The sequence below is a fragment of the Rutilus rutilus genome (genome assembly GCF_951802725.1).
Source record: "Rutilus rutilus genome assembly, chromosome: 19".
Classification (NCBI taxonomy): Eukaryota; Metazoa; Chordata; class Actinopteri; order Cypriniformes; family Leuciscidae; genus Rutilus; species Rutilus rutilus.
In genome coordinates, this window is record NC_140232.1 from 14,461,914 (window position 1) to 14,483,096 (window position 21,183).

Below are 21,183 nucleotides of genomic sequence, written 5' to 3' on the forward strand. Positions count from 1 at the left end.
GAGCGCAGCTCAACCAATCAGAATATAATCAAGGACCAGAACTAACTGTTTAATAAATGATTTTAATGTGATTGTACAAAGTCATTATATCAAAGTTCACATTTACAGGCACATATTAATCATAACATTATATACTAAACATTTATGCGGAGAAAAATTTGTTTTGTACAGCCACACTACAGAGTCTTATACTGCATCAACTTAAATTCATCCAAAATAAAAGGAAATCCAACCTTCACAATGAAAAAAAAAAAAAAGTAACAGTACGGCAATTGTGCAAACAAAGCACCTGCGCAAAAAAAAAATTGCAATCTGCAACTCCCTTTTCTTATGTTAAACTAGCACGTATCCCAAAGCCTTTAACCCAGAAATGTGCTGTTCTCTGGCTAATACTGCTGCATAAGGGAAATCTCTCTCACTCACACACACACACACACACACACACACACGCGCGCACACATGCACTCATTCACTGGTGCAGAGTTCACCATGGTCAAAGGGGAAGTTTGGAGGAAAACAAGGGCCTAGTCTCATAACATTTATTATATCTTCCATGGATTAATTAGCGTAGCGTTATCAGCAATAAAATAAATGTCCAAAACACACAAGTCTATGAAGATAAACCTGCATCCCATGATTTCCTGGTTTCATGAAGTGAAAAAACACAGAGCCCTCTGCCATCTGGTGGACATTTGTTGTGTTGTGCCATAGTGGTTGTGTTGTGTTATTTTCTATATATACATATAACATACACAAAATTATTCAGTTTAATGACTAAACTCCACATTTCAAGACAATTTTCCAAAATGTAACTCCCCCTGTCCAGTTGGATAACGTCTGGTGATCAGCCAAGCAGACCGATTAAGAACCTGATGGGTGACTTATGAAAGACCGCATATATTGATCTGTTGAGGACCATGTAGAACTGTAAAACAGAAGCACCTCAAAATGTTCCCTCAAATAGTGTGCGTTAAGACCTAAACACAGTTCATGAGGGTGCTGCTGATACAGAGCAGGAGAAGATCTGACCTATGAACAGTAACTCAGAATCTCTGGTAGACAGGCAGAATCCAGGGGTCAGCACATAAGAGACCGCTGTTCACGAGCCTTCAAACTTGTTCTTTTTTTCCTCCTAACAGAGACAAAAAAAGAATTAGTTATTAAAATACTATGGTTTACTTATTTTTACAGTGGATCCGAAATTGCTGCTGCTTTACTTTTTCTTAAGTTAATATAACATTTTTTGTATATTATACACATTTTTACAATTTCTTTTTTTTAAATGATATCAGTATAACAACTTGAAAAAAACTGAAAAATTATATTATTTCAAAATGTCATACAATTTTAATGAGAACAACAGTTTTTGAAGGAATATGCCACATTCATTTAATGTTATAATGTTGAATCCCACAAACTGCAACACACACACAAAAAAAAAAAAAAAAAAAAAAAGTAAAACAAAATGCAACAAAAACACAAAACACAGCATTACACTTGCACCATTGTGAAAAGGTTATACCTTTTCGGTTGGGGTACACAATATGCACAAAAAAAAACCCAAAATGTAAAATGCAAAAAAAAAAAAAAAAAGTAAAATGCTAAACAAACACCAACAAAAAGTCAAATGCTGAACAAAATGTATTATTTAAAAAAAAAATGCACAAAAAAAATTACTATTCTAAACAAAATGCAACAAAACATCAAAAAACAGCATTGCACTTGGGCATTGTGAAGGATTTGTTTGGTCTACTTTTGGACACCACAATGTGCAAAACTAAACAAAACAAAAAATAATAAAAAAAAAAAAATGCTACAAAACATTTTTTTTAATAGTTAAATGCTAAACCAAAATCAACAAAAAAACAAAACAAAACAAATCCTAAACAAAATACAACAAAGCAAATCAAAACAAAAACAAAAAAGTCAGTCAAATTCTAAACAAAATGCAACAAAACACAGAATTGCATTTGTGAAGGGTTTGTTTGGTTCGTACCTTTACGAGTGCAAAAAAAACATGCAAGCAATATGCAAAACAAAACAACAAAGTAAAATGCTAAACAAAACGCAACAAAACAAAAAAGTGAAAGGTTTGCACCTTGTGAAAGGTTTGTTTGGTTCATAACTTTTGGGCTGGGGTACTTTGGTCCCCACAATAAGCAGAACACAACAAAAAAAGTAAAAATGCTAAACAAATTGCAGCAAAACAAAACAAAATCAAAACAAAAAAGTAAAATGCTAAACAAAATGCAACAAAACACAGCATTGCACTTGCGCCTTGTGAAAGGTTTGTCTGGTTCATACCTTTTCGGTTGCGTACCCATGCATTTCCAAAGAACAGCATAGAGGGCTAACAGAAGGCCTATGAACACTGCGGCAGCGATCGCACCTGCAAACGCACCAAACGCCTGTTAAACCGCTGTCTGCAGTCTTGAAAACATTTGAAGAAGCATATAATCTGGATCTTATACGCAGAGATGAGATAACGCTGATATAGAGTGTGACCGAATGAGAGGCCTTCCTAGTGGATACATTGGTACTGTTAGTAAACATCTCCATATCATATAGTCAGTTTATGAAACATCATAGCTGCTTTATATACGTATTTTAGGCCTCTAAAAGGTCAAAGGTCTCACTAAATGAGAAAGAACATTTTTAATTAGTGTTTTTTATTCAAGAATCAAGACATAGAAAGGCATACACCCTGTGTGTTTAAAGAGATATATACTCTAATGAGGAAGCATGGAGGAGGAGGAAAATTCCAGTTATGACATGGAAACCTGTTTAAACCTGTGAGCAGGTAAAAGGAAAATCAGTCTTGAGCAATGATTTAACACTCAAAATCATATTAGCAACATTTCTTTCCAGGTGAGTTGCATGGTTTAATCTCTTTTATGGAATGCAATGAAATATTGAAATGTTTAAGTCTGATATCGGAGTCCAAATACTTCTGGGGCCAACCTATGTAATTAATGAATGATATTTTCATAAACATTTTGCAAACAAATTAGGTTATGTCCTCATTTCAAATGATCAGCTCAGCCTCTGATATTCTGCCCAGAAATTCCTAGTGTTTAATAACGATTCACACACACACACACACACACACACACACACACACACACACACACACACACACACACACACACAGAGAGAGAGAGATTTCTCTAGAAATGTTGTGTATTCATACAGTATGGTGGGTTTTTTTCCCCCAGAATTCATTGAGTTTGATATTTCTACAAAAATAATGTAACCCCTTGTTGTATTTCCCAGGCAAAAGGTCATACAAGTTGTGAAATCAAATTATTAATCTCACGCTTGATTTCCACTGTTCTCGGAACATGAAGAGAAAAACAAAAAAATGTGATCCATAGGAAAAAGAGCAATTAGAAAGGAGAGCTGCCAGATAAATCATGTTCCCTAAGGTTGTATTTTGACAGGACTTGTATGTTTTAAAACATGACTGATTAATGTCTGCTTGATAAGAAAGACATGACAACATTTATAACTGTACTTCTTTTGTAAACAAACAGATAATGAACAAGGTAGGACTGAGGAAAATTGGCCAAAGACCGACTGAATGAGAGCGAGGAAGACAACAGAAATAAAAGAGGAAGGACAGGTCAGGGGTCTCATTTATAAAACTGTGCGTAGGAACCTTACTAAAAGTGTACGTGCGCCCGAAAGCCAAAAATGGAGTACGCAAAAAAATATTCAGATTTATAAAACCGTTCGTACGCCAGAACCTGCGCAGAATTCACTTTATAAATCCCAGTCATTGGAAGATTGTGCGCACATGCGTCTCCACCCCGAAATAACCATATATGGAGCTTACAACGCCTAGTTTTACTATGCAGATCCTCATCTGCATATCATTTGCATATGATTATTCATCCACGTGATAACGTTTAACGGTACAAGACACATTACATTAATAAAAATCAAGTAGTTGCCTATCCTTGCCTTGTTTTTGAATACATAAATCAAATAGTGTAAAAAACATTTCAGAGAAAGTTTTTCTCAATCTTTTCCACTGGCCGAATTATATTTTTAATGGAAACAGATGGGCCTTGGGCATTATTTGCACATTATTTGCATTATTTGCTCAGACAATCTGGTATTATCATGATAAGCAATTATCTCTGTGGTTAAAACATTAAAACACAGCACGCCACAGGAAAAGTGTTCAAAAACATCGCATCCACAACAAATATTTCTGTTGATTGAATATAAAAAAAGGTTGTAACTTCTCAGTAATGATTTCATGTTTAAGTGTTAAACTCCATTAATTTGAATGGCATATTTAATCTAAATGTTTATATCAGAAGTAAAACATCGTTTAAATCATTATTTTATTTATTTAAACTGTTATTTGCGTCAGTTTCACTAAACGGCCCAACGCGCTCGCTGGCGCGGACATTTAAGAAGGGATGGATATTTGCTTCAAGTTATAGGCTTGGTGAGTGAAATTATATTTTGTATCATCTTTCTGTATATGTCTTTAGATTTTCTGTCTAAAAGTGACCAAAAAGACATTTAACTCCAGCTCACCATCGGTGTCGCCAAACTGCTCCATCTCCAAAACGTTCGTACGCATGGGTCAGAGTTTGCGTGCAGGTGCGCAAATTTTCCCGTCAAGTTTGTTTTTATAAATCACAACTTATGCGTCGGAAGTGGCGTACGCCTCTTTCAGGGCCTGTTTTGTGCGTACGCAACGGTTATAATGAGGCCCCAGATCACTGACAAGTGAAGAAATCTCAGAGAATCAACTTCAAATGTACGAGCAGAAATCTAAAATGCTGATCTGCTGCTCAAGGAACATTTCTTATGATTATCAACATTGAAATTCCAGGATACTTTAATATATTGAAAAAAATACCAGCATTAATTTTTACATTATATATGATCACTTTTATCCATCCTTGCTGAATAAAAGTATTAATAAAAAAACTGACTGAATGGTAGTGTAGCTGAAAAGGCGGTCACTTTTGCACTCTATTGTGACCTCAGGAAATCAGAGTGAAACTCTACCTGGTATGATTCCACTCTCTCTGTTCACGGGGGTCTCAGCAAGAGGGGGTGGGCTGGCAGTTACTGAGCCTGTGGAGACAATGAAGATTATGTTAAAGAATGTACACCATCATTAGCATGATGTAATTAAGGCTGTTAATGCATTACCATTTCTATCAGAGCTGAAGGGGAGCCATGAAGACACTTGGGAAACTATCTGGGGAGAGAAAACAACAGGTTATTCAGTGAGAAAATAATAGGTGTGGCTTGATTTTACCTGACTGAATTGGGAAAAGTGGGTGTTAAATACCATAATAGAGGGGGTGAGGGAGGGGTTAAATAAATAAGCATAAGGTGACATTACATTGCATTGATATAATGTCCTGTATGCTGTTACTGTATGACAGCTACAGATATCATTCTCGATATTACCTTCTCACACGTAGCATTTATTTCTCTGCCATGATTAATATATTCTGTATAAGAGCATGTCTGGTAATGGACATAAAGAGGGTAGTATTTAGGCTTGTTCGACTTGAACCGGCGCTGCACAGACCGATCGGTGAATGACATCAAAGTACCGCGAGAGCGAATAGAAAGTAGACGGCTCCTATATGCTTTTGAATTGCTCTCGGGGTACTTTGATGTCATAAACCGATCGGTCTGTGCAGCGCCGGTTCAAGTCGAACAAGCCTTTTGGCTAGTCATGTGATTCCAAAATGGCAGCTCCAGTGAGGGCGGACCTGCCCCATCACGTAGAATAAAATAGAACTGTCTAGGCCACTGATATAGCTGAAGTAGTCATCATCAAATACAAGTGTACATCATTTTAAACATATTTGTCAAAAGTATCAACAGAGTCAGTCTATCCAATCACTGATATGTGCTTAAAGTCAGCATGAAACAAAGTTACGATGGTTGTTTCTAACCCTATTGCAATGTATCCAAGTGAAACTGCTTTTCGAACAAGAAAAAAAAACGTAGGGCCTTGCGCTGAAAAAAATGCCAACAGAGAAGAAATGCCATTCCAGTAGGGAGGGTAAGTTATTTTGAGTAAAGATTACATGGGTAAATGAATTTGGAAAGAATTATTTTTAATAATAAATCCTGAAACATTCAATAAAAAAAACAAAAAAAGAATAGTCCATTTTGATTTCATGGTGGCTTTAAAGGACAAAGAGAGAAGGAGGGGGGCATGTGTTTAACAAAGATAAGAAACTATGCCATGACTGAAAGTTTCCAAAACATGCTGGAAGACAGGAAATGAGAGAGAGATTGAGAGAGAGTTTACTGTTTCCCAAGAAGTAGTTTTGCTCCTCAAAACAACAGTTGATCTGTGCTGCAAATGCAGTCATCTGTCTTTCAAAATGTAACTTTATGTCAATGAATATTAACAAAAAAGTTAATTAAAAAATGGTTAGCTATTCTGATACACTGACCTATTTTGTATATGAAACAGTACTACTTTCCTCATCTTAAAAAGACACTGTCTTTAAAAAGCCTTTCAACAGGTGGAGCATTTATAACACATACTGCAGAACAGAGTTTAGTATTGCATTGCATTGTTTCTCATGCGTTTGCTTTACCTGTTTGAGACTGTGGTCCTGTGGTTCTTCGTGAAGAGAGCTGTTGTTGTTGTTTCTAACCTCCGTCCACATGTTTCTGTGTGTGTGTGTGTGTGTGTGTTCCCTTGATCATCACGAGGCGCCCAGTGTGAAAAGTAAAATCTCTCCGAGTTTGCTCTTAAAGTGGCCGTGGTACATAAATCTAGTGGGCGGGGCCTAGTCTCTTCACCCTATTTTGCAACGCGATGTAAGCTATTATCTGTGAATGTGCAAGACTTCATTTTCATTCGGATTCATAGGTAGGCTAAAAGAATAACAAAGTAAAAGTGTTTTACTATAAACAATATAAAAGTGTTTTATGCTACAAAACATAGGCTAAACGATATCTTCTATGGAAAACTTTTACTTCACAACATTCCAAAGCATAATGTCGTACTTTTACTGCACTAAGTTTCATTTTGAATTTCATTTACATACTTAATTACGTTGGAAATCTAGTACTTTCTTACTTTTACTCAAGTAAGAAAGTACAAAATGTATAATGTAGCCTACTTGATAATGTAGGGTAGACTGTGTAGCCTACTGTTGAGACACCTTAAATAAATTGCGTTCGCAGCAAGCACAAGTTGTGATTTTTTGCTGTGCACATGCGTATTAGTGTCCTCTTTGATCGTGGGAAATTTGAACAACGGACGCGATCCGAAGATATCGGAAAAAAAAGAAAAATTCTAAGGTATCGACGTTCACTTCACCATGCACTCTCCACAGTGAATAGCTTATCCTTATGTGACTGTTAAACGTAACTGGTATCACCACAAATGTTATTCTGTGCCCTAAAACTGGCATATTTCATGGTATTGTGTCAATGTGTCATGCAAGGTAATTGCAAAAGTGCAAGGTGGCCAGCAGGGGACAGTTGAGACACACGTACGTGTATTAACTGTGGACCCCCGATAGAGTTCTATTAGGTCACACACTGTTTAGTTATTCAGTGTAATGATAATAGGTTAAACTTCGTAATTAGCCAGCAGGATGCAAAAATAAATGTTGATATTTGTGATATTTAAACTGTGTATTATTAATGAATATTGTTTCATATCTTGTTCCTGCTTTATAAATTTTAACCAGTGCTAATTTAAATAAAATGAATGAATATAAATGGATGAATAAACAAAAATGTTGCCCAATTGTTATTTTCTTTACTTGTCTTTATTTTTTATATTTACAATGAATGGTTAGTTACCTTTACATCATTAAAAATGGGCGTCTCAACTGTACCATGGCACTGTCTCAACTGTACCACATATGGGTACAGTTGAGACAAAGTTGAGACAAAAGGCACCTTATTTTTATGAGCTAATTGTGGAAAATATAAACTACATGACAAATGTCATGTGGCATGTCATGTGGAAATTCACTTCTTTTCAGTATCTATTTATCAAAACGCAAAAAGTGTCTCAACTGTACTCAGTCTACCCTAAAGGTAAAAAAATTTTTTTATAAAATAATAATGGACCATGGACTTTTATTTATGAAATGTAGCGCAGTAAAAAGTACAGCCTATGCTTTGGAATGTAGTGAAGTAAAAGATTCCCAAAGAAAAACACTCAGTAGCCTACAGACACCTTGAAAATTTTACTTGAGTAAAGTAAAAATACTTCACTACTGTCCACCTCTGGAAAAAAACATGAGGGTGAGTAAATAATGGAAGACTTTTTATTTTGGGGTGTCATTTTTCAAAAAGCACATTAACCCCTTCACACCTGAATTCCACTGAGAAAAAAATCCTCACTTATGAGCTAAAGTTTAAACACAGCATGACCCAGCACTGAATATTTTGAAAATAACACACACTGTAACAATGAGCAATGCAATAAAAATGTATAAAAAGGGAAGATGACTTTCTTTTTGTTGTTTGCAGTGGGTGAATTAGAGTATGTGTGTATAAGTGTCTGTGTCTGTGGGTGTGTTTGTTGCTGGTTTTGATAAATATATGATGGTGTGCATATAGCATCAAGGCATCAGTGTGTGTGTGTGTGTGTGTGTGTGTGTGTGTGTGCGTGTGTGTGTGTGTGTGTGTGTGTGTGTGTGTGTGTGTGTGTGTGTGTGTGTGTGTGTGTGTGTGTGTGTGTGTGTGTGTGTGTGTGTGTGTGTGTGTGTGTGTGTGTGTGTGTGTGTGTGTGTGTGTGTGTGTGTGTGTGTGTGTTTTGTGTTTCACTCATTTCACATTCACTGTTTCTGTTTTTCACTAAAACTAATGAAAAATCCAATGACAGTTTATGATCACAACATTGAAGGCATAAAATCTGATTAAAATCTGAATAATTCATTTTAAAACCTAATGTCTATTGCAATTGACATCACACTTTTAATAAATCCTGTGTTCTACAGCTCTAAACAATCTTTAAATTAACTTTGAATATTATCACTTGATATAATTTAGCTTATAATAGGTGTAAGTTGATGATGCTACCATGAACATAAATCTGCATATAAAAGGTAAAAAAAAAAGGAGCTCCTCCTTTTCCTGTCTAGTTGGTTAACCACATGTCTTTTGTGATGCCTCAAAGCTCAATCAGATTAAGTTATGGGTCATACTATTATAAAAACATAAAATATAAAATCAAAAACCATGTGATGTCCATTCCAATGGTCGCACAGTCTGAATGGGTTAAATACTCTGAGATACAATTATGGTTTATATTGTGTTACACTGCCATCTAGTTCCAGAAACCCTCTGTTGCATATATTGTATAAAACTGTTGCACCTAAAGCTGGCTCTTTTAAAAAAAACAACTATATTACTAACATTAAATACTACAGTTATTTACAAAATATTTATATATTAAATTAATATTATGAACAGCGCCATTGATGTACAGTCATTTTACATTTTATTTTATATATAATAATGTTGGAGGGAGAATGAAACAATTACATTTTTGTTTATTACATTTTCCCCCACAATAATTAGTTTGATATCAAACAATAATTAACCCCCTGCAGTATGATTACTGTTAAAGTTTTTCCTTGACAGTGACGCTATAACATATTTTTGATACAAAAATTATTCATAGAGACATCAAACATTTGATTATGACACACTGTCTACACCATCATGCAGAGGGTGAAAAGTTGCCCATTATATCAATTTACTTCATAATCACAGTTCTGCTTTTGATGGTCTGACATCAGAGAAAAGCAGAAATGGAAGAGTAAGAAACGGCCCACGACCACATGCTTTTACTTTCAGTGACGTAATCATACACATATATAGCAATATTATGTAAAGCCAAAATTACCGGTTCTCCCACGCTGAAGATTGCATTTTGCATTGCTAAATGTAGCAGCCTGCCTGCACTTGTATGTCTTGGGCAACAAGCTTCTTTTTCCATTTCTTCAGATGTTTAGCAATGTATCATAAAAATGAAAGAAGGGGTTAAAGCTCACAAAACGTACAGAGTGATGTTAGCACAGTGTGTTGGTAAGTGTATGGGCCAGAGAATGTTTCTGAAAGGGTCGAGATTTTAAAATCTGGAACAACTAGTTTGAAACTTGAACAGTGGTCTCACCAATCACATCTATTGATTGTGTCCCTTCTCTTGTAAAAGAAGTGCATGGAATAGTGTTTTTACCATGGCTGATATGATTTTCATAATATAATTCTGCCTTTTCAGCATTAGATGACAACCTAGAATAAAATAAAATAATTTAGCTTCACTTGTTCCAAACCTTCTTAAGTAACAAATCAACACATGCTTAAGATGTGAACAGACATCACACGTCATCAGCGTGTTTCAACTTTTTAAGTTGTTTATGTTCATTATTACTGTAATGTTCATTATGTTCATTCATAATGTATTATTGTAGCTCATATGGCGTCCTGGGCGAATCACCCATTAGCTAGTTAGACAGAAAAAGTGTTAATTTTGTTGTGTGTTAATGTGTAAGAGCAACCAACATATAATATAATGTATGTGATTTAAGCCTATTTTATTATATGCATAATATAATACTCATAACGCAACCCGATCTCACGGCAATTCGTACAAATTTTACGAGGTGGCTAATTCGTACAGATTCATACGACCTCACTCGTACGTACGATTTTTGCTACATCATACATATTTTACGAATTGCCAAATCCGTATGAATTTGTACGAATGACCTACCCCTGACCCCGGCCCTAAACCTACCCATCACATGGGTATTCGTACGACCTCACTTGATTAGCCACCTTTTAATCACTCATACGAATTCGTACGAATTGGTCGTGAGATAGCGTAGCATGAAGAGATGAGTGATAGCTGCACAGGCTACATTCCTTAGTTTTTTGCATGTTTCCCATCTTAATTTTTTCTAATTTAGGCTCCTGGTGCTTACACCGTGTCTACGCCGGATGCGACCGTTGTCGCTCGCGTCGCAACAGCTAAAAGTTGTCTACACACGACAAAGCGCCCGTTGCAAAGCATTTGTCCTTCGTGTCAGTACGTCATAAATAGAACGAGGCATCAGTTTACTGTCGGAGATTTGTTGCTCGCATTGCGCCACATCCAGTTAAAACTGGTTCTATTGTCTTTTATCGCGTTGCGTGGCCGACGACTTTTTTTTTTCACTGGCTTTTTTTTCGCTGCCTCTGTCAAGATGCCGCCCTGGGCAGTTGCCCATGTTGCCCATGCCTAAATCCGCCACTGATGTTGTGTGCTTTGAGACATGAGGTAGTTTTACACCGTCTCTCGTCTCGTGAGGCTTTGCAGACTCTGCTGTGTGCATTCATGTGTTTTGAAGGAGGCGTGGGTATGGAGATGCTCTAAAGGGAGGGTGGGATCTTATGCTTTCAAAGCTAACTTGCTATTGCTAGCCGCTCCGAAAATTGCCTACCCTACCTTTAAGCAGCATCTGGTTGTAAAAACCACAGAGATGTAAATTCCTGAAGAAATGGGATGACCTTTTCACGGGTGAGAATATACGTGTTGGTTTCTGTTTTTATATGTATTAACAATATTGTAGGCATGGTAACTTTTTAATGTCGTGTTAGGCAACGTCGTCGTCTTGTTGTATTGTGTTAGTTTAGCAAAACCACCCACTGAAGTCTATTGCAGGTATAGATATTCAAACATGCTTATACCTAGGTTGCAGGCGCACAGTCAAGCTTGCTCTCGAGTGTTGACTGACCAGCTTTGACCGTTCCAATATGGCGGATGGCTTGCGCATGGCCCATAGAAATAGCCGCTAATGAGGCCTCCATGTATGAAAACAAATATTTATACTTAAGAAGCACCAGGTGGCAGTAACACCTCACTTCACGTGTCATCCACCTGAATTCTTATTACCAAATATTGGGTTCAATCTTTTTGTCAACTTGTTTTCTTTCAATTAGGACAGGTTTTGCTGCCTATTTCTTTCTGAAACTGATTGATCATAGGCCTCATTGATCTAAGCTAATGCACCTCCGTTTTTGAGTGAAAAAGTCATTATTTATGGATACATCTGTCAATATTCAACAAAATATGGAAAACATGTGCTTTAATGTCTAACCAGGAAGTTTGTTTTGAAATTCTTTAATTTTGTACAAAATGGAACAAAGTCACATGTGGTGTTAAAAATGACCAGCCAACAGCAACAACAATTAAAAAAAACATATAAATCTCTTGTTATGCTGTATTATCACCAAATATTGGATTCAATCTTTTTGTCAACTTGTTTTCTTTCAATTAAGGTTTTGTATTTGTAGGACAGGTCTGTGATCAATCGAGGGAGGATCTGATTTGTCACACCTTTTATAAAGTTCTACTCCAAAACGGTATGCAAGACTTCATTGCTTTAATCATGAATTATACATTTAAATACATTTAATAGTTAGTTATATTATATATTTTTATATAATAGAGTTTTTATTCTGCTTTTTCGACAGCAGTTTTATCAAACACAACCAGCCAGCAGATGTTATGATTATTGTAATTTAATAAAATATTGTTAAATAGTAACAAGTATAGCTTGCCTTATAAGTGGTTAACGTCTCCCAATGGTAGTTTTCACACCTCCACAACACTTTCCTTAACATGTCACTGCAATTCCTGATCCATGATGTGCAATGATAAAAACTAATTTAATCTAGCATTTATAAAATCTTCTAGTGAGAATCGCTGAAATTATCTCGTGATGATGCAGAAGTGCGTTTAATTTTATTGGTAACACTTTACAATAAGGTTCATTAGTTAACATTAGTTAACTACCTTAGTTAAAATGCCTAGTTCACAATGCACTGTGAAATGAACAAACACCAAGTTGCTCCACCAATAACTAGATGCATTAAATGTTCACACACTCAAGAGGGGGCTTTTGCCTTCTTGTTCCCTATAAAAGGCTGGATCAGGATAGATCATTTCATTTATTTTGATACATATTTTTAATTGACTTTTTGTCTTTGAGTGTAATGTTCATGTAAACTTCACTAGGATTACAGACCCCTAAAAAAACAGCATATCAGTCAATGGTACAACAGCTTTATTTACAATAATTAATCATTTTCACATGTACAAAGTATATTAAAGTCCTGCATTAAATAATTTAACAGTTCTGATTACCACTGAATATAAACATAATTTAATAGTTCATAAATAAAACAAACAATAAACAGTGCACAATTACCTTGCTGGACCTGAACAGTTCATTTATATACAATCACATCTAGTTTCCTCCGCTTCTCTCCTATCCTCCGAAACAACCATGAAGGTGCAATATATGTGACGTTACCTGAATGTGCTCAGGACAATAGCGATAATAAACGATGTATGTTGTGTCGAAAAGCACATTTAACTGTAAATATCTGGCTTAATGGCTTTAAATGATACATAGCCTATGTTAAATATTTCAGTGGGCTGTATGCACGTGGTTAATAGATGTTGCCAAACAACACTGTAGCCGCCCACTTCACATCCGCAATGCAATGTTCGAAAGGAGAAAAGCACTTTCACCATAAGGAAGGCTTTCGGTGACCGCTCTAACATTGCGGGTCAGTGGTGATTCTACAGTTCCACCTGACAAAGACGAATGGTGTGGTTTCTCATGGTGTCAGCATGCAGGCGGCCATCTTGCACGCCACAGCAGAAATGAGAGCCGCACCACGACCGCTCCCTTCTTCTGATTGGATGAAGGTAATTTTGCAGTGAGGAGTCATTTCCCACACAAGCTTATGGAACCTCTCCTTGAAACTGAATGGAAGAATTGGAAGGTCAAAGCAAGGGAAACACACGAGACAATTTTAATTGTGTTTATATCCCTTACTCATCATGTCAAACTGCTTCCTCTTAATTTCCCCCTCATTTATCTTTGTTTGCCTTGCCTCCCTCTCCTCTTGTACTCACCAAGGATGTAGTTTGTAGACAGAGCCATCGACTCCCACAGTGATCTTCAGTACCTCTTGACAACGGCGTTCCCTCATTTGGTTGATGACGCCAGCGAGTCCGGCTCCGCACATGTGTGCGGCTCGCGTAGACACACTCTCACATGCCAGACGTACAATGTCACAGTCCAGCTCGGACGGCAAGATTCCCAGTGAACTTAGGATGTTATAAATCTGCTTTCTGTCCCCTGTGTCACTGAAATGAAAAATAAAATGTATATTATAATCTTTTCATTCTCTTTGGCATGTGAAAAGTACACTTTAGCATGATTTACAGATATAATATACTTTGAAAAAGATACTTAAGTGCGAACTGAATATATTGTTTTTGGACACTTAAAGTCAGGGAAGGTGATTTGTTCCAGAAATATGTTTTTGTTATGCTGCTTGAAAGTCTCTTCCTGATAGCAATCACTAAGTTAAGTGGTCTAATATGTAGGCTATATATATCTCATCTGTTGAAGGCATAGAACCATAAAATGTTCGCCCAATCATTGCATTCGGACCGAATGCAATGATTGGACAAACATTTTATGGTCCAATGATGTCCTACCTGCCTGTCATGTATTTTATAACACCCTACTCGCGCAGACATCACACATCATCAGCGCATTTCATGTTAAGAGTTAGACAGACGTCAGTAATCAGCAGCGGTCAGGTGGTACAGGCCAGTGATCTTTAAGTTGTTTTTAAGTATACTACAAGTGCACATTCAATGCAATTAAGTGTTCTTCTTCACAAGGACTGTTAGAGATTCAAAAAAAAAAACTAATATCTTAAGTCATTTTGCTTTTCAAGTAAATGTATCTTGATTTAGGAATGTTTAAATATAAAAATCTCTCTTTTTATGGTCAGCAGTTCAATCCTACCTCTCAATCTGGGAGACAAAGCGAGTTTCAAAAGCTCCACGTGTTTTCAGAAGGTCTGAGGCTTCGCCGTTAAACAGCAGATCTTCATTCACTAGTTTTAGCAGCACAAGACGCACAAGCTCCCCCATATACTTCCCACCAATCAGCTTCTCAAACCTAGAGATATGAGAGAAGAAAATGTGCATATTAGATCAACATTGACAAAACACTGACAACCGTCATCAATATCAAGTGGCTCAGGTTCAGCAGCATTAATAAAAAAGTGAATGATAGGAGCCTGAGGATAATCAAGAAATACAAATGGCCTAAAGTGACACGGACACAGTAGCAGCCCATTGAGCTCCACTGTATCTTTTAACATACACTGTAAATACCCATTAAGCGAGCAGCTTCACTAATGATCTCCTTCCCTGGCCATTAATCCAGCCGTGTGTATTCCAGCACTGACGTGGCTACCGTCAGTGTCTCCACATGTACAGAAAAACAACCCTTGTCACCTGGAGACCACATAAGAGCTCCAGGCTGCTGATCTAACTAAGCTCTTCATGAATTTGGAAGCATGTAAGGACATCAGATTCGGCCACTGGTCAAACTGTTGCTCAAAAAGTGTGTCTAGTTACAAAAAGATATCTGAGGAAATTGTGCATGTATCTTTGAATATAACGCAAAGTTGTTTGATATATGTAAAATCATAGCATAGACTGATGTCTTGTCTACAAAATATCATGCATTAAATGTTTATTTCATAGCTGAAATAACATGTTCCTGCGATTGTTTTAGATCAAAATTGCATTACAAATACCCTAGAATATCCAAAAAAGATGCATAGCTCTATATTTTTGTGAATACTAGTTCATGTTTAAATTAAACTTAATTGTTAGTTGTGTTCTGAACTTGAAGACATTTTAGTTTACTGAAGTTTTGTCATGACAACTCTTGGCGAGATTGGCATTGTAACGGTATTGAGTACCGAGTCTTGCTACTGCCAATACATTCACAGACATTGCTGTGAGCATGTAAGACATCCCCTCCCGCCCCGTAGCAGATCTATACAGGTGGAGCTGGGGAAGGGGGAGGGTTTCTGAAAGCACCCTAACAGCAACACTACCAGTATTTGAATGTTGAGTCGCAGCTTATTGGCCTCTGATGCAACAGCAACCAATCAGCTGCGCTATGTAGATGGTGATGCGATCGCTACCAAACGAGTTAAGGACCTATCAGCCTGCGCCATATAGAGTTTCATGCCAGAATTTGGTATATATAGAGTGGGACCCAAAAGTCTGAGATCACTAAAAATGCTTCTGTTATTTCATTATCTCATGTGCTTCAATGGAAGCAATGAATAGTGCAGAAATATTTAAGACATATTTAAGAAATATTTCTTATTCATTTTACTTCCTTTGTTTTTGTTTTTTTAATCGTAGAACTTTGTTTATTTCCGGATTTAAAAATTAATTTAAATTCCAGAGTATCAAAGTGTTCTCTGTGGCTTCTATTTTACATTTTTATACATTTCTATGACATATCACTATATCATCTTGTGCTTCAATGGAAGCAATAACTTGTGCAGAAATATATATATATATATATATATATATATATTAGAATCTTCCTTCTGTTTAATTTTTCTAACCTTAATTTGTGTGTAATTGTAAAAAAAAAATAATTCTGATTATCAACGTAGTCTCAGTGGCTTTTTTTTACATTGTTATAATATAGTAAAAATTATGACATATTATATCATTATACATATATATATATATATATATATATATATATATATATATATATATATATATATATATAAAATATTTAAGAAATATTGCGAAATATTTAAGAAATTAGAATTCTAGAATATCAAAGTGATCTCAGTGGCTTCTATTTTACATTTTTATTATATAGTCAATTGTTTATGACAAATTATATCATTATCTCATGTTTTAAAGAGCATCTTGTACTTCAGTGGAAGAAATAAATTGTGGAGAAATATTTAAGACATATTTCATATTCGTTTTATCTCCTAACCTTCCTTTGTTTTGAAATTGTAAAAGAAAATGTAACTTTGGTTATTTTCAGTTTTAAATATGAATTTAAATTTCAGATTACCAACGTGGTCTCAGTGGCTTTTATTTTACATTTTTGTAATATAGTAAAAATTATGACATTATATCATTATATCATGTTCTAAAGAGCATATTGTGCTTCAGTGGAAGCAATAAATAGAACATTTAGAATTAAATAGAATTTTCTGTCTATTCATTTTACCTCATAACACTCCTTTGTTTTTATTTATTTATTTTTGTTCATTTCCAGATTTAAATACCAATTTGCCCAGAATTGTTCGAGATCACTCACAGCTGATGTCCAGGGTTTAGTGACGTCTCATCAACAACCCGATCGTATTCCAGGCGGAAGTCCTCCAGTTCACCGTTGTCCCCGAACGCTCCCCACTCCGTGTTCACACACATCCTCCCCTCCTCTCCTTCCACCAGCTCCACCTTACGCATCTCCTCCATATAACACGCATTACAGCCTGTACCTGAGAAACCATGAAAAAATGAAAACAACAAAAAAACATTAGACTAAAAGCTTCAGGCATATTGCTTTATAGCCATGCTGTTTTTTTCCGGAATGGCTGTTAAAATATCTCATCTTCCTGTTATAAAGTTTATGTCCGAGCTCTAATTATATTTACATGGGTCTAAGTGTGTGCGGTCACTCTCTTACCTACTATCATGCCAACTTCACAGCTGCGGTCTTCATAGTAGCAGGAGATCATGGTGGCTACTGTGTCGTTCACCATGGCTACCACATCCATTTCAAAGTCCTAAAAAAAAATCCGATCACTTTTATAGGACAGCTGTTTAAGCCGTTTATTATAAGCTTTTAAGATGTCTAATGTACTTTTAGTTTGAGAGCAGCTTTCCATTACCAGTTAAACAAGATCCCAGAACAGAATTTGTGCTGGAAATTTTTAGTATAGGTAACTCATGCATACTAACCCCTCTCCTTTTAATGGCATCTCTCAGTAGACCCACAATGTTATTGCCCTCAGCGCCAGAGGCCTTGAAGCCTTTAGTCCAGTTAAGCAGAATGCCCTATTACAATATAAACAAAAATATTATGTTACACAACGAAGCACATCCACATTAAAATGCTAAATTCCATCCCTTCTCTTCAATGATGATGTGTTTAGCGATGAGAGGGCGGGACCACCTGTCACTCACATGACATCACAGCAATAGCAAACCACAACCATCCAATCAATTCCAAATAGACAAAATCTAGTCCTGCCCTGCATTTATTCTTGTTCGAGAAGCCGTTATACGTCACAATAGAGAAGGAAATATTATCGCAACTTCCATTTCATCCTGACTTTAATTGGTTGCAGACACTGACCTTGTCCAAATCCTCATGACGGACTGGAAAAGAGAAGGTGAATCCCAGTGGAAGCTTCTTATGTTTCAGATTATGTTTGTCCAGGAAGTCAGATATGCACTCGGCAATGTAGTCAAACAACTTTATGGAGAGAAAACGGGGTACAAAATGAGATGGAGGAGACTAAAATGTCAGAATATGTGTAAGTCTATATTGCTCTATTACTCTATACAGAGTGTTTGACCTTTTTAACATCTCACCATTTCAGCTGTGCCGGTCATTGCGTCTTCAGGGATGGAGTACATGTGATTCTTGGTCTCCACCTTCCAGCCTCGCTCTTCATCCTCACCCACTTTCACCAGCATCACTCGGAAGTTTGTCCCTCCAAGATCAAGTGCCAGGAAATCACCCACTTCTGAGATGAGTCACATGAATCAACATCAGCAATATTATGAGTCATGCGGATCAACATCAGGTTCCAGGAAAAGACCATTTATTTACACTTTTCGTCAATGTACATAAATTAACCTAAAAGAAACTGATAATGATTCAACTCATAGCAAATAACAATATATTTACTTCACGCAGGGATAGATGACCCAAAATTGAAAATTCTTAAAGGGTTAGTTCACCCAAAAATGAAAGTTCTGTCAGTAATTACTCACCCTCATGTTGTTCCAACCGCGTAAGACCTTCGTTCATCTTCGGAACACAAATTAAGATATTTTTGATGAAATCTGAGCCATGTCTCACTCCTCCATAGGCTTCTATGTGACCGAAACTTGCTGGCCCAGAAAAGTTATTAAAGAGATCGATAATATAATCCAAGTGACTCCAGTGGCTCAATCTTAAGTATATCAAGCGACGAGGATACTTTTTGTGCGCAAAAACAAACAAAAATAACGACTTTATTCCACTATTCATTTCCTTCTCTCTGGGCCTCGTAGTGTTTTTGCGCTGCGCGTCTGTGTTGCACGTCATCACGCATCACACACATGACCAGCGTCGGCCAATAGTGAGCCTACGTGGTGACGTGTAACACAGACGCGCTGCGCAAAAACACTACGCGAACCAACTAGAGGTCCAGAGAGAAGGAAATGAATAGTGGAATAAAGTCGTTATTTTTGTTTGTTTTTGCGCACAAAAAGTATTCTCGTCGCTTGATATACTTAAGATTGAGCCACTGGAGTCACTTGGACTATATTAACGATCTCTTTAATAACTTTTCTGGGCCAGCAAGTTTCGGTCACATAGAAGCCTATGGAGGAGTGAGACATGGCTCAGATTTCATCAAAAATATCTTAATTTGTGTTCCGAAGATGAACGAAGGTCTTACGCGGTTGGAACAACATGAGGGTGAGTAATTACTGACAGAATTAAAAATTTTGGGTGAACTAACCCTTTAATTTTTGCATACAAGGTGTTCTAAACCTGTATGAATTTCTTTCTTCAGCTGAACACAAAAAAAATGGGTAAACCATATTCTTCAAAATATCTTCTTTTGTAAAGAAAGAAAGTCATAAAGATTTGGAAATAAGGGCGAGAAAAGTATGACAGAATCAATAGATGACAAACCGTCCCTTTAAGCTGAATATGTGCTTGATAACAGCATCAAATGTCTGATGCAACATAAAACATAAAAAAAATGACATAAAATATGAAAATCCAAAACAAAACGTTTTTATTTCAAACTGTATTTATAAAATACATTTGTTAAACATTAAATTTAGGGCTGTGAAAAGATTAATCGCGATTAATCGCATCCAAAATAAAAATTTGTGTCTTCATGATATATGTGTGTGTAGTGTACTGTGTATTATTATTTTGTATATATAAATACACACATATGCATGTATATATTTAAGAAAATGTGTTATTTATATATAAAATATTTAAATTTATTTATATATAATATAAATTATATATAAATATATACAAGCAAATATTTCTTTAATATATACATGCATATGTGTGTGTATTTATATATACAACATAATTATACACAGTACACACACATACAGTATATCATGTAGACACAAACTTTTATTTTGGATGCGATTAATCGCGATTAATCTTTTCACGGCCCTAATTAAATTATAAAATGCAGCATATCATGCTACTCAACCACCACCAAAAAAAAAAAAAAAATGAAATACAGCACTTTTTTGTTTCATTTGACTATTTTGTATTTAGAACTTGTATTTAGAGCTCTTACCAGAGCCTTCAGGTGTGGAGCGGACATAAGTGGGCAACATTTTGACGCTGGCTTCATCATGTGTCTCCACACGCAGTCCCCTCTCCATCTCTCTTCGCATTCTCCTCATCACTTCCTCTAGGTCTTCTTTACTCAGAAGGAATTCAGACAGAATTTGGTCCACCTGTAGAATATGTCAGAGAGAGAGAGAGAGAGAGAGAGAGAGAGAGAGAGAGAGAGATTCAAATAAGTGAATAGTATTTGATGATAGTTTTTTCTGAGAATACATAATTTGATATTAACATATGATTAAGATGATCTCAAATGTGGTTGTAACAATCGAAGTAGTGCCAATGAACCGAAATTAGCAGGTATAATGATTCATTCCCATTATTTGGGCACCCTTAAAGTCAAGTCTCTTACCATGAGAATTCTCTTCAGTACTGACTCAAAGTCACTCGGTGTCCTCTGCCTACGAGCTGAAGTAAGACACGGCATCTTTGCAAGTGTTTCCAAACAAGTTTAGGATGAGCGTTGATTTGCTAAAGTTTGAATGTGTGTGAGGTGCATGGAGATGCTCAGCTGTTTTTATGCTCCGGTGAAGGAGGTGGAGAGGTGTGGTCAAAGAGATCATTGCCCTCTGTACACATACACACACACACACACACACATACACACCTGATCAAACACACACACATACACATTTAATCTCAACCATCACCTTGGCAACCTAGCTATCAAGGCCACACGTGTGATCATGCG

The 21,183-nt window shown here is 36.3% G+C and overlaps 2 protein-coding genes across 2 annotated transcripts; both read right to left on the reverse strand.

Moving 5' to 3' along the window:
* Positions 1-42: 42 nt before the first annotated feature.
* Positions 43-6,743, reverse strand: LOC311278895 (uncharacterized protein). Its single transcript, XM_084390027.1, has 5 exons — positions 6,597-6,743; positions 5,179-5,227; positions 5,032-5,100; positions 2,305-2,389; positions 43-1,132 (listed from the first exon to the last, which is right to left on the reverse strand). The coding sequence occupies exons 1-5, from the start codon at positions 6,666-6,668 to the stop codon at positions 1,078-1,080; spliced, it is 330 nt and encodes a 109-aa protein (XP_084246153.1). The 5' UTR covers positions 6,669-6,743; the 3' UTR covers positions 43-1,077.
* Positions 6,744-13,067: 6,324 nt separating this feature from the next.
* On the reverse strand, positions 13,068-20,977 carry gck (glucokinase (hexokinase 4)). Its single transcript, XM_084388985.1, has 10 exons — positions 20,845-20,977; positions 20,443-20,605; positions 18,488-18,642; positions 18,249-18,368; positions 17,852-17,947; positions 17,577-17,676; positions 17,205-17,388; positions 14,850-15,005; positions 13,943-14,176; positions 13,068-13,789 (listed from the first exon to the last, which is right to left on the reverse strand). Exons 1-10 carry the CDS (start codon positions 20,917-20,919, stop codon positions 13,642-13,644), a joined length of 1,431 nt encoding a protein of 476 aa, XP_084245111.1. The 5' UTR covers positions 20,920-20,977; the 3' UTR covers positions 13,068-13,641.
* Positions 20,978-21,183: the final 206 nt, after the last annotated feature.

Excerpts from the sequence above, each read along its gene's own strand:
- LOC311278895 (XM_084390027.1), bottom strand. The coding sequence starts at position 6,668 with ATGTGGACGGAGGTTAGAAACAACAACAACAGCTCTCTTCACGAAGAA. Across the intron at positions 5,228-6,596 it reads AGGACCACAGTCTCAAACAG|ATAGTTTCCCAAGTGTCTTC; the intron begins GTAAAGCAAACG and ends TTCTCTCCCCAG. Across the intron at positions 2,390-5,031 it reads AGAGAGTGGAATCATACCAG|GTGCGATCGCTGCCGCAGTG; the intron begins GTAGAGTTTCAC and ends GTGCGTTTGCAG.
- gck (XM_084388985.1), bottom strand. The coding sequence starts at position 20,919 with ATGCCGTGTCTTACTTCAGCTCGTAGGCAGAGGACACCGAGTGACTTT. Across the intron at positions 18,369-18,487 it reads TGACCGGCACAGCTGAAATG|TTGTTTGACTACATTGCCGA; the intron begins GTGAGATGTTAA and ends CTCTCCATAAAG. Across the intron at positions 13,790-13,942 it reads GTCTACAAACTACATCCTTG|TTTCAAGGAGAGGTTCCATA; the intron begins GTGAGTACAAGA and ends TCTTCCATTCAG.